Source organism: Crocodylus porosus, unplaced genomic scaffold (assembly GCF_001723895.1).
Source record: "Crocodylus porosus isolate Cpor-Errol unplaced genomic scaffold, CroPor_comp1, whole genome shotgun sequence".
Classification (NCBI taxonomy): Eukaryota; Metazoa; Chordata; order Crocodylia; family Crocodylidae; genus Crocodylus; species Crocodylus porosus.
In genome coordinates, this window is record NW_017728948.1 from 75659991 (window position 1) to 75674448 (window position 14458).

A 14458-nucleotide genomic window follows, 5' to 3' on the forward strand; every position below is an offset into this window, starting at 1 on the left:
ACATCTTGCTGGGGTCATTTGACCCCAGTATTCTTTCCTACCATGGCAGGGGGTCGGACTAGATGATCTGCTCAGGTCCCTTCCGACCCTACAAACTATGAAACTATGAAACCAGCTAATCTGACTGTAAGAAACAGACACACACACACACTCATGCACAACCACACACTTTAGGGGAAACAAGATATCTTCCACCTATATTCTTTGTAGTCCCAATCTAATTACTTATAAGGCTCTTTCTTTACTCTTCTTTGAAGCAGCATAGTAAATTTACATGCTAGTTTTAAGGAGTGTATTTCCTGAATCATATATGCACCATGGTAAAGAGAAAAAGGTGGTTTAATATGAAAAAAAAAAATCAGTCATGAACTCACAGTTAGTTTTGCAGCTGTCCCTAAGCAAAACTGCTTACCAGAGACCAGACCTCCAGCTACATTAGGTTTAAGTCCCGTTATCTTTCTTCTGCAGCACAGAGGGGACTTCAGAGGTGTTCCCATGGGTGACTGGTGCCTCCTGAGCCAGGGGGAGCACTTGCCCCCCAGCGGCCAGTCAGCAGTGGGGGGGGGGCACCCACAGCCAATTGTGCCAACTGGGGGAAGGGGTCCCCCTGTGGCCTATCGTGCGGCACTTCTGGTTAGCCATGGGGGGACCGTGGAGATTGCTTCTCCTAGCACCCACACTCCCCTGCCACTGGGTGTTCCTCTGCTACAGACATAATTGAGAGGGGACTTGGTAGCAGCTTACCACTACATCAGGGGAATACATCAAGGGCTCAGCAAACAACTGTTCACCAGGGCACCCTTGGGGAAAACCAGGAGTAATGGCCACAAACTCCTGGAAGACTGTTTCAGGCTTAAAGCTAGGAGCAACTTCTTCATAGTCAGGGTGCCCAGACTGTGGAATACACTCTCTTCAGAGGTGGTGCAATCACCTACCCTGGAAATCTTCAACAGGAGACTGGACGATTACCTTGTTGGGGTTACCTGACCCCAGTTGTCTTTCCTGCCTAGTGCAGGGGGCTGGAGCCAATGATCTTGTGAGGTCCCTTCCAGCCTTACAATCCATGAATCTATAAGTTACAATCTATGAATCTAATGCAGGGGGCATTCTTGTGTGTGGCATTTTGAAGAGATGAGGCCAGAGCACACTCTCCAGTGATCCTCTTCAGGATAGTGGCTTTTAGAGTTAGCTTTAGTTAGAACAACCCTGTGACAGCTCTAGCTTGTTGTCCCTTACTAAGTTCAAAGGGTGGAGAAATGACATAACATAGAATCCAAGGACCCCTGAGGATACAGCCCAGATGTGGACGGAGTGCAGAGCTTTGGAAGAGTTTTCCTATTTTGATCCATTTTGACCCAATTAGAACCCATTTTACCAGATGCCAAACTTGGCAAGAGCAGCCATTAACTGCTGCAGCTGCACTTGGAAGTGCTTTAATTGCAAATGGAAACCAGTTCAAATCACATCTGGCATTATTTCAGAAATTGTGTCTGAGCAATTCCCAAGCCAGTTTTAAACATGGTTACTGAAAGGCTGCTGAACAATGTGAACATGCCTTGGCTTTGGTCTGCACTTACAGTTATACTATGTTCAGCATTGACACCTCTGCACCCACGGAGGACTTGTTTTTATCAGTACCAGGTAACTTATGAAGAGGATACAAAGGTTAAAGCAGGGACAAATCAACAGTAGAAATGATGACTAATTTTTTGATACAACTTAAAAGAGGGGAAAAAAGATATGCAGCAGGCTTATAAGCTTGCTGAAGTCTGCTAGAGGCAAGATTGGGTAAGAATTATGACGCTTCATACAAACAGAAATTTTTGCCCTTCGCTACAGTAAATAGTTTGGGGAAAAAACACTCAGTCCAATTGGCTCCCTATACATGTGCTTGGGGGGTAGGGGTGGGGCGTTTTAATTAGAGTGGCTCCTGAAGAGCTGTCACATGTATTAAGTCCCCGCACATTTAAAAATGGGCATGGGCGCTTTTCATAGTTTCATAGTTGGTAGGGTTGGAAGGGACCTGAGCAGATCATAAAGTCCAACCCCCTGCCATGGCAGGGGTCAAACGATCCCGGCTAGGTGACTGTCCAGTCTCCTTTTGAAGCCCCCAGGGTAGAAGCAAGCACCACTTTCCTTGGAAGTTGGTTCCAGATCCTAGCCGCCCTGACAGTGAAGTAGCGCCTCCTGATGTCTAGCCTGAATCTACTCTCTGTCAACTTATGGCCGTTATTCCTTGTTACTTCCAGTAGTGCTTGGGGGAACAGGGACTCTCTCATTGCCTGCTGGTCTCTGTTGGCCAGTTTATAGACGGCCACCAGATCCCTTTTTCTAAATCTTATTTGACAAGGTTTAGACAAAGCTCTCTGCGGCCATTTTAAAATGTGCAGGGGCTTAATACATGTGATGCTGCAATGATGCTGGGGTGTTCTAATTAGAACACAAGTCTAATTAGACTGGATTAATCAATTCTGCTCTGATACATTCTAATTAGAATGTCAACAAGCACATATATAGGCAGCCCGTGTGTCTAAGCTAAAACAATTTATAGACAAAATTCATTTATGTCAAAATGAAAAAACAGTTCCCTCCACGGCAGGAATCATTAGGTGAAACTCTATGGCTTACTTTATACAAAGATCTTTGTGGTGAAATGCTGAAGAGAGACAATGCCATGACAATTTTTTTAATTCAACACCTGGTAATATTTAATACACATAATGGGCAAAACCCTGTCCCCAGTGAAACCCTAAGGAAGTTGATCATTGACTTTAATAGGACAAGGATTTTATCTGCTCAGACATAATTGTGTACTTATTTTGTATGTATCCACCCCAGGCTTTGGGTGTCCTTCCCTGAATTAGATGAACATACATTTTGTAATATACTTCTCAAGCACCCTTTTATGAAACACAGCTGCCTTCAGGTAAAGCAAATCAGTAGCTGATAATCTTCCAGGCTATATCCCATTCCATATGGGCATCAACCTTTTTTTCCTATCAAGGCATGTTTGGATTATTTTGGGCCAAGGGGAAAGGAACAAATTTGAGTTAAGGATCCACTGATTCATCAGATCATTAAAGATAGGTGTATGCCATTGCCCTCATGGGGTTGGGCACAAGGATGCAGAGGCATGCTATTTTTTTTTTTTTTTTGCAGAACTCCTGCTGGTGATATATTTGAGTTTGAGTTTATCTGTGACACACACAACTGAGAAACAATAAACTGAGGAGCTTTATATACCTCTGCCCTGTGAGGACTGACAAGGAAAGAAAGGGCTAACGCCTAAGCTCCCTGTGGATTAGTTTTTGAAGTGCAGAAAGTATTGTGAGATACCACAGTCACTGCACTTTCTTGCAGGCTGGCTGCACAGGAGGTTGGGACTACTGCTGCATATACTGCTCTCTCACAACTCTTCCTCTAGCTTCTGCTTTGCTTCCAGCAGTCTTCTGTCCTCCCTGCACTTCACTTCTGCCTCTGACCAAGATCTCCGGGTAAGTCAGTAAAGATGGGAATTTCTGCCAAATTTTAAACCCCCCCCCACAGTTCCATCAAACTGTCTAATTTAGTTACTTGCTTCCTTCCCTTTAAAGGGAAATGAAAAAAACAATACTGAAATTACTAGTCTGACACCCAGAAACAAATCATTTCTAAAGCAGCAAGAAAAAAATGATTTTGTGATTTGCCAGGAATCCCCTGAAGTTAACAGGCATTTTTTAATTTTACAAAGTCCCTTTGAAAAGAATTTTGCAAAGTCCCTGTGGAAAGGAAGTTTGCTAAAGAAATTCATTAACAATGTGTTTTACCAATAGAGGGAGAAAATGCATTTAAGACTTACGATAATAGAGCTCAACAGTTAGAATATCTAATGGGAAACGACTACATTATTTAAATGTGTGTGTGTGCACACGTGCATGTGCATGCAAGCACACCATATGTAACATACACACAAAACCCTATTGATCCAAGCTCATTTCAGATGGAGTACCCTTTTTCCCTGAAGCTTGGTTACAAAACTCACTCTTTAACACTCTGAATCCCCTCCCCCTTATTTATTCAATAGATTTTAATTTCTCCCAAACTTTTATGAAGAGATTGTTTCTGTATATGCATCCACACATCCTGTATACCAGTTGCCTGAATACATGTAGATATAGGCAGAAGTCTAATATGGAAAAAAATCATTATATAAAAGTTCATATATAGTTATAAGATTTATGTATTTCTACTTATATAAAATCTAAAATGTACAGCTATAACGTATTTCAACTGCATATGTCATTTGATAGATTGCACTAGTTAAACTTTGTACTCACTGTAAATACAAGAAGTAATTGTTTATCTAATCAGCCCTGGCAGGTTTCAATATATTGAAAAGTAGGATCCTTTTTAAAGATCTTCATCAGCTTCCTTCAGAAAAAATACCAATTAGAGTTGTTTTGGGCTCTAAAATGTTATATTTTCACTTAAATTTTAGCGCCTGATATACTTGGTTGAGGGGCAAAAAATGCAGTTTTGTGCCAGTAGCTTTCTGGAGGAAAACTGCTAAACAAAAAAGAAAAAAAGTGTACATAACCTGTTTGGTAATATAAAGTATCTTAAGGCAAGTGGGGAAAAATTAAATTACTGAAAAATCTGAGTTCTGCTACTACCATTTGTTACTCATGTGAATTTTAAACCAATGCACCTTTACTGATTCCTGTTAAATGGTTCCAGATCTACACGACTGTGTACAGGAAGTGATCAGAACTTTAGACTTTAGTAGTTAGAACAGAATACATGGGGAAATTGCCTCTGTTCTTGAGAGGCAATACTTTTTGTGGTATCTTTAATTAGAGCAACTGTATAGTTGGGAGAGAAGTTTGACAATCTTTAGGGTACAGGGTGCTTGAAAGGAGCATGTTGTAAGCATGATGCACCAGGAAATACATGGAGATCTGGAAAAGGGCACTTTGTGCCTGAAAGCCTGTTCAACGTCTCTCAACTGTACAGCTGTTCTCTCCCAACTTATTCCAATAAAAAATAACATTAAAAAAATCCCCCAAAAGCCCTTGCCTCTCATACATTTCCTGGATTGTTGCAACTACAACACTCCCTGCCTCTATTCTCCATTCTTATATATGTAGAATATTTTCCTCTTTGCAGTTTGAAAATGTTATTTCAATCATGCCAGTAATGAGTAGAAAGGTTTGATGATTCCTTTAAGGGGGATGTTTTTATTTCTCAGCTAGGAGATGACATGTTTACAGAAAAAGTTATGTAGTTTCCCAACCAGAAAAATTAATATTTTGAGCAAGATTTTAACCACTTAGCTTCCATTTAGAAAGGATCCAATTGAGAACCTTGACAATAACAATTTAATTTGTGGATGTCTGTAATGAATAAATTTGATTAGGTAGTATAACAGTGTAATGAAAGAAGCAGAGGGCTAAAAGTTCAGTTTTACAGTGTGGTAGAAAACATGCAGAATTATCTATCATGTGGTCAGCACTTCACACACAAAACTTCCACTGAGTCTAAAGTAAATTAAACGTCCATATCTCTGATTCTCACAGGAGTACACCACATGAATAAAAATAGCTGCTTAATGTAAATGTCCACAACAGATATTTTTGTTTACTTCGAAGGCTGACTGTTTTTGCCTTTAATTTTCTCTAGGATACACAATATAGATACTACTTACATTAAACTGTCTCTTGATCCAGAAATATTCCTACTGAGTTTTGATTATCCACTTATAATTTTTCATGTTTTTTAAATTATGATGTTGCACCTTATATTATTGTAGTTTTGAGGAGGAAGAATAGCTATAGAGACTTTTTTGTGAATCCCTGAAATGTCTTTCTAGAATTTTATTGTGAATACATATTTCAATTTTGATTTAGGTTTTTCTTTCCTGTTTCTTTGCTTTATGGGAGATTTATCCAAGAAAGAACTATTTAAACAGACCTAAAATAATCTGACACTAACCTTCTACTCTTAGGAAATTATTAACAGCCACAAACCCTGTTTCTAAACACTGCTATTTTCTCAAAGCAAATGCCTGCATGCATAGCCTTCTATATGAAATATTTTTCATTAAAATCTCTCCATTACTGAGTAAAGTATTAAATAGGTCATCTGTTACTGCATATCTACCTCACTGATAGAAAAAAAGTCCTTTAAATAAATGGAAATGAAAAACCCACCCACCATATGTACAAATTATTTTACTCCTGTTATTGTCTCATCTTTTCTAGTACAATATTAGAGATGAACAAATTTGTCCCATAAGAAACTGCTGTAATCCAGGATTATTATGAGACTTGTCTAAGAAATTTGGATAACACATTTTAAATTGCAAGATATATTGCCTGTAATAGCAAAGTAATATTTTGAGCATTAAATTCAAACATGAAGTAGATTTTGTTTACAACAACTTCTTCTCTTTTTTTTTTAATCAAAAACCCCAAAAATATTTCACCAAATTTGAAACATTCAATAGGATTTGGTGCGGAGAGAATACGAATATCTACCCCAATAGCATAATTTCAGCCTCTTTTTAAAGTTTGTGTAGCTTTACTCTGAAAAATGACTTAACAGGAACAGCTTTGCAACAACCTTTGTGTACTCTTTCTCAGTGAATCCAGATTGAATTTTTCTAGTTTCTGACTGGAAAATATCATTTTCTGTCAGCAAGTCCTGCACATTCAGGATGCTGTGGGTTTTTTTTGCCTCAGAATCAACAAACAGGTTATTAGACTGGACTAGTTAATAACTGTGTTGAAGATGTTTGAGCTCAGCTAGAATCCATCTTGTTTTCCTATAGCTGTATGTGCTTTCGTAAGTAAAAAATGAGTCATTCATAGTCTTTTTTCTAATAGGAGTGCAGAATTCTTAAGCCCTGAAGATCATATTGGCCTACAAAATTCAGAATCAGATCTGCTTGTGTGGATTTTGCACTCAGATCCCAAGTAGGCTGGTCAAAAGTAATTTGTATTGCTGTGTTATAGCCTTCTACCCATAATTCAGCAACTAAGAGACCACTCAGCACATTAGCATACCATAAACACTGATATTTATTCAGTGGACCATATACATTTTTTCATTCTAGTTGCTAGTGGATAGCTCTTTACCAAAGCATCTTTTTAAATGGGACGACTCCAGCTTTGCTGGCTGTCTTTGCAGAGAGATCAGTGTCTAAATGGCCCTGGAAAATGAGCCGCTCATATCCCTAGTGAAGGCTTCCCTGGAACTGGAAGGAGTGAGGGAAGGTGTTCTCCTGCTATCACATTGTGCCTGTTACGTGCATAAATGCAACAGTCTTCAGGTTTTTCAGACTTGCATATTTCACTACATGCTTTATGAATTCACACACAGTTTAATTTACTCTAAGCTAAATTTAATTAAAAATTAGAGAGATTATTCTGTCACGGTTCTATTTTGAATACATTTTATTCAGAAATTGGTCTGGTTGAATCTGAAAAATGAATGAAAGAGAATATTAGCTGGGGACTAAAATTGTAAAATATCACAGGATATGTTTAGTGTCCTAGGCAACTATAACTTTCTGGGAGATACTCCCAAGCTCTATTTGGTGCCATATTTTTAGTGTGTAAAGGCCCTCTTACATGTGTGAAATTTTACCCACACCTTTATTTCTACATGCAATGGTAGTCATAAAGTTAGAGATGTCTTTTGGGGCAACAGTCGTGTGTCAAGCACAAATGAAGATGTTCATGTGATTTTAAAGCATGTGCATTGTTCACTGAAGAGTGTGTGTCCTTTTTTACTCTATTGGAGAGGAATTTTTGTTGCATGCTTGTTTTACTGGGCCATTGGTTCCTCAGTTCCTGGAAATAGTTCATAATTTGTTTTCTTTGATTTTTTTAAGGAGTAATTTTGCCTGAATACTGGAATAATCTCACTAAAACACATCAAGCTGCTAGTGTCCCCATGCCAGTATTGTTTAAATATAACACCTGTAAGATTTCTTGATGCCAATTAGGGTAAAATAGGTGCAGAAAAGTCAATTTTATATTGAAAGGACAAATTTGATTTGGGCTCTATTTCATGAGACTTGCAATGCTAGGAGGGGAGAAAATCCATCCCAAACAGGACAGTTGGGGGTTACTTTTACATAAAGGAATTCCTGAATGGTGGGAGCTGGGTTAGTTGTCTTGTAAGGGTAGGAGATGTAACCTGAGTGCACTGGTCTTAAAAGCATTTCCAGTTGTTTTCCATGTTTTTTTCTTTTCCTGATGAGCAGTGCTTTGTAAGCATATGAAGTTTCAGAACACTGTATGATAAACAAAAATACCTTCAGTTTTTTAAAACCCTTTTTGTTGTCTCAAGAACACTAGAGACATGGAGAGTATGTCTTCATCTTCAAAATGTGACCCAAGAGAAATATAAATACATTCACTATTATGTAGAAGTCTGAACCGACAGATCATGGCAATCCCAGAGCTCTTTGGATAAAACTTAAAGCAAGCTGAATTTTCAATAAAAATTACAAAGCATCCAGTGTGCTATCAAAACTTCAGCAGTGCAAATGTGTGGCTTATCTCTAATAGGCAACCCCCTATTATCATCATCTACAGGCAGGCCATTGCTTTAAATGATAGTTTTGAGAGGTCATACACACAATACACTTTGCTCCATTGGTTCCCTGGTCCTCAGGCAGATGTGGCCTGCGGAGCCATGTCATCTAGTTCAGGGGGCCCCGATGCCTGGTATAAAATGGCATTCATTCATGTGCTATTGCAGGACATAGTAGGGAATGCTCCAGGAGTATATCAGCAGACTAGGAAGCCATTGTGTGTGTGCTATTCTCAGCTGTGGAATGATCCCTTGATGGCTGCTACAGTCAAGCAAAATTTGAGCTGCCATTTGGTGTCTTTTGCTTACCCTGGGTACCAAGTTAACCACTTGTGCTGCTGTAAACTGGAGATTCTGGCCTCTGGTAGCAATAATTATTCCCTTCTAATTATTGTATTTCTCATGGGAGAAGTCTTAATCATAGACCTACTTCATGTATACATAACTTGTGGCAGGTTCTGTCTCACTTCCTTGAACAAAGCCTCTTTGCACTTTGTACAATTAATCAGGAAACTTTGCAACAACAGGGGTAGGTTGAGTTTATGCTAAACACTTGATTAAAGAAGGAAAACTAGAATATATTGTAAATAGACTTACTGGGCCAGCTTCTTAGCAAAAGTGAATATTTAAATTTGCATTATATATTTATATTTAACAAGAGTCTATTATTTCATTCATTTACGACCTGGAGAAAATGAATGCCATTTTATACCAGGCATCAAATTAATTCAGTGGGAAAAAGGATTTAACTACTAAGCAAAAGCAATTTTCAATAATGGCATCTCTTGATGTTAACGTATGTTCGATGTTGGTATATTTTCCTGAACTCCCAGGTCCTGAAGTGATGTGACTACGTGAAATACTCAGTCTTCTAGAAAAACACTGTTTCTAGCTTTTACTATTACAGAGAAAAGGTTGAAAGATGCTGGAAATTCAAATCTGCATGCTTCCCACATTGGCCACTCAAACTTAATTAACTCTTTTTAACAATGTGGGCTTTAATCTCCATGATTCAGTTCCCAATACGTAAAATAAAAGTAACCATCTCACTCAAAGGGATCCTATGAAGACGAATTCATTAATGTTTGTAATGCACTAATATCCTGTGATGAGCTCTGTGCAAAAAGTCATACGAGAACAATAATTCTGTAGTCAGTGAAGGATCTGAATGTGCTCAATAAGTACTCCGTGGGGTCACATATTTAACGATGAGGATACTATGAAATATTGAATAGGTGTTCATTTGGTAAGAACTATTAAATCTGTGTATTAAATGAAGCTGTAGTTCTCTGGAAAAAATAGCATATGTAGCTGAAAATGATATTGTATGGCATATGTACAGAGTGGCTGGATTAAGATTACATAAAAACCCTTCATTTGGCCATCTCTTTACTCTTAACTGCCTGATTTTACATCTTAATGTTTTTTCAGTGTAATTTTTTTAAATGTAGTGTGTTCTCTATACGTGGATTTTCTTATTTTATAAGCTTCTGTTTAAAGGACAAGTAGAAAACTGCAGAAGGGCTCCTAATGAAAGTGTTGAGCAAGGTGCTTTCTGAGTAATCCAGGTTGTTGGAGAGTATTTATGCAGTAAATTTGCTAAAAGGATGCCTCTGCTCTATGAACACGTATACCAGTTTAATTAACTTTTATGTTTACAGAGGTGGACCCCTTACAAAATGACAGAAAATCAATCACACATCAGTATCATGATGTCAGACTCAAGTATAAATGGCATCCCTAACAGAAAACAATCTTCTCAAGACCCATCAGTCAGTGGAGGAACCACTGTGACCTTCTACAACATCTGCTACAGAGTGAAGGTGAAGAGTGGATTTGTTTGTTGTCGCAAAACAATCGATAAAGAAATTTTGAGAGATATCAAGTAGGTATTTCAACTTCTCTGTAGTAGAGCATATGTACATTTTATTTCCGCTCAATAGCAAGGTTTTTAATATCACCCAGAGAAGTCACCAAGCCATGAAGAACAAAGCAATAATAACATGCAGAATTCAGTGGGCATTTCTAAAATATAGTTATTTGAAATTAAACTCTCAAGTCCATATTTAGTAACTTAAGAGACAGGCCTGATTTCCAGATTGCTAGCATCTATGAAGAAGGGCTGGCAGAATAAGGATTATTTAATTGAGAGAAAAAAGGAGGATATGATAAGAGTCTTCAAATACCAAACAGTTGTTAAAAAAAATGTAAACAACATAATGTTCTGTGTCCACAAGTGGTGGGACAAAGAAACAATTGCCTTAAATTGCAGTAGGGGAGGTATTAAGTTAAACTGGATAAATCTTGGAACACATTACCTAGGGAGTTTGGAGAAAATCTATCAGTGGAAGTTTTCAGGTATAGGTGTTAGGGATGCACTGACAGAGATTTTTGGGGCTGATCCTAATAGCTGATTTTTATGGAAGCATTATTGGCTGATACCAATCTGATTTCCGATATGCAGCTCTTTATCTTGAAGAGCTGCATCCGGATGGTAAGTCTGGTGTGGTGGAAGGGAACAGCAGGGGAATGGGGAGGTGGAGGGAGGGGGCAGATCAAGGCTTCTGCGGGGAGGGAGGGAATGGGGCTCTAGCTGGGGCAGGCAACCAGCCAGGGTGGAGAGGGGTGTGGGACAGACCCTTAAGCGGCTCATCCAGGGGGTGAGGGAGGGTGTCCCTCGGATCTGTGTGGTGCAGGGTGGGCTGCAGCTGCAGCCTGGGGCTGGGGTGGGCACAGGACAGAGGCGTGGCTTGTCGAGGGGGTGTGGGAAGGGACGGGTGGGTGGCTCCCATTGGTGTGCATGGATCATCCAGTGCTCGTCTGGCTGCTCCTGCTGCTGCTCCTGCTACTCATCTGGGAAGGCATGGGGGGGCATGTGCCCCTGGATCTGCCCAGTTGGGAAGAGCCGAGCCCCAGATCGTCCTGCCCTGCCTGGGGGCACATGCTTTCCCACTGTGCCCTCTCAGATGAGCCAAGCTTCCATCCCACACCCGCCCCAGCCATGGCTGGGCAGCCCCAGCTCCAGCCCCAGCCCCAGCCCCCCATCACCATGGGGGCCTTGATCTGCCCCCACATGGTCCTTCCCCCTCTGCCTTCCACCACAGCAGACTTACCAGCTGCACGCAGCACTCCATGCTACCGGCGCTACTCCTCACTGCCTATGTGCTGCGATGTGGCTGCACGCATGCACAGGCATTTATTGGACAAATAATTGGCTGCATTGGGCCAATTTCCAATACAGAAAATTTTCTTCATATTGATGCTGATCCAATATCAGACTCATGTATTGGTGCACCTCTACTGGTATAGGCCCTTTCCAGCCAGTTTTTATGATTCCGTAAGTCCTATTGACTTTGCATTCTGTACTTTTGAAAATCAGGTTCTTTATTTGGGCTTCTGGTTATTAATTTAGAACCTTAGGACACATGTTTTTATCAACTTGCCCTAGTTTTGAGTTAAAACTGAAAATTCTGGAAGTAGCTGCATATGATTATTTTTATTAAAAGGATAATTTCCTTTATCCTTGAGATGTATTTCTTAGAGAAGGAAGATTTGAATAATAAAAAGAAAAACAGTGGCCTGACATTGTTCAGTGTATGGAACCCTCTTGGAAATTAAAGATAATTTTGCATACAAGTTGATGACATCTTAACATGATTTTAGTTGAGAATTAATTTGAAATTAGTTCTTTGTGGGTGCATCTACATATGCATTAATGTGCTTTTCCTAATGGGCATTAAATGTAGTAGCTCCAATATGAGGTACTAAATAAATTCCCATTAGCCTGTGCTAATGTGTAGTAGTGTAAGTGCACACTTTTTAGGTGATGCTTACTGTGCAGTAACCTATTTTACTGAGCATTAGCATATTAGCATGGGTTTTTATGCACCACTTTAATGTGCAGCAGAATAGGTTACCATGTATTAAAGCACACGTGTAGATGTGCCCACTATCAATACAGGCATACCTCAGAGATATTGCGGGCTCGGTTCCAGACCACCGCAATAAAGCGAATAGCGCAATAAAGCGAGTCACACGAATTTTTTGGTTTTCCAGTGCATATAAAAGTTACGTTTACACTATACTGTAATCTATTAAGTGTGCAATAGCATTATGTCTAAAAAAACAATGTACATACCTTAATTAAAAAATACTTTATTGCTAAAAAATGCGAAGTGAGCAAATGCTGTTGGAAAAATGGCGCCGATAGACTTGCTCGACGCAGGGTTGCCACAAACCTTCAATTTGTAAAAAACGCAATATCTGCGAAGTGCAATAAAGCGAAGCGCAATAAAACGAGGTATGCCTGTAGATCGGTGTCTGGTAGAGTAAATTTAGTATGGCATACTAAAAGGAATTAAAAACCTTTTCTTACCTTTTTTTTTACTCTTTTGGTCCAAGCAGTTATGGAGAGTTATTGAAGCTTAATGAGAGTGCTTGTGCTTCGTTCTATAACTGCCTGATAACAGCCATTTACATTTTTCAGCATACTATTATTTCTCCACTCAGGGTTTTTTTTGAGTCTTCATGCAATGAAAGTCATGTCAAGCTGCTTCAAGTGAGATAAAAACAAATACACTTAAGATAACAGAAACTTTTCACAATACACACCTGTTATGTTAAATTATGGCTACTAGCCACAGCCTGCAGCTGAGAGGATCCGACCGTGTCAGCTGCTCCCGCAGACATTATGGCTAGTAGCAGAACTGGAGGTAAGGGGAAGCAAGAGAGGCATCCGGGGCACTTGACTTAGAGAGGATGCCAGAATGTACCCCCTGCAGTCTTTGCTATAGTAGGCACAACCCCGTGCTGCCCAGCCATAGTAGCAAGCCAGGCATGGTCCCTTACTCAATAGTCTTTCTGGAGAACAAGAGGGTGAATGGGGCAGTGGAATGGCACATGTGGGAGTCTTTCCCATGGCAGGTGCTGTGCTCAGTAATGTATTGTTGGGTAGTGGGGAGGGGAGTGAGTAGGGCACTAAGGGCAGCTCTCAGGGAGCCTGCACCGTGGGGTTGCTGCATCCAGTGTACAGTGAGCTTGGCCCCCAATGGCAGCAGTTCAAGCCCACACTGCTACTGCAGAGGCTGCAGTTGTAGCAGCTGTAACCTGAAGGCAGAGCCAGGGAAGGTAAGACTCTGTTGCCACTTCCCCCCACTCCAACCACTCCTGCTCTTCGGGGTCAGCATAATCCCTCCATGACCCCCCAGCCCACACAGGCACTGTGAAAGTGGTTACGGCAAAAGCAAGGGTAAACAAATTAGCTGGCTACAAGTTTATTTGTAAAATAAATTAACTTGTTTTTTAAATACCTGATACCAGGTCTTCAAGCTCTGAAGAGCAAAAGTCATATCTATGTGAAGGGTAGTGCAGGTTGTATACACGAACACTCTCATACTGGATGAAATTAAGTGATCTGTGCAATGCCCTAGATGGAAGGGAATACATGATACCTGTGCTTAATTTCCTAATATAAAAAGGCATTAGGCTTACCCAGGGAGGACAGGATAGCTGAGTGTCTTGCTTGGAAAATTCGTAGAGAAGAAGAGATCATATTGCTAAAACAATTAAAAATTTTAATAGAAGCATCAGAAAACGGAAATATGTATGATTAAGCTGGTTTTGCCCACCTTAAGGAAAAGTCAAAGCAACCAATGCCTTAACTTGGCCAAGGAATTTGCTCTGTATCAACTCCAAACATCTTCAGATATTCAGAAACATGTGACATTCATATCAACTGGAAATATGCTGCCTTTGTAAGTGAAATAAATCTTGATGCATCAGCTGGAACAGAAGTAGCCACAGTGCAGCAAGTGTGTCTAGCCACTTACACCTTAGAGTCAATGAGATCCTTTCTGTCAATTTTGATATGTACAATTTG

The 14458-nt window shown here is 40.0% G+C and overlaps 1 protein-coding gene across 1 annotated transcript in view; it reads left to right on the top strand.

Annotated features, from left to right (window-relative positions):
• The first annotated feature begins 3263 nt into the window (after window positions 1-3263).
• The window catches only part of LOC109322360 (ATP-binding cassette sub-family G member 2-like), a 44000-nt gene continuing 32805 nt past the window's right edge, over window positions 3264-14458 (top strand). The window contains exons 1-2 of the mRNA XM_019553448.1: window positions 3264-3494; window positions 10242-10465. Of these exons, the coding sequence (XP_019408993.1) occupies window positions 10260-10465 (206 nt within the window). The 5' untranslated portion in view covers window positions 3264-3494; window positions 10242-10259. The remainder of the gene's footprint in view (window positions 3495-10241; window positions 10466-14458) is intronic.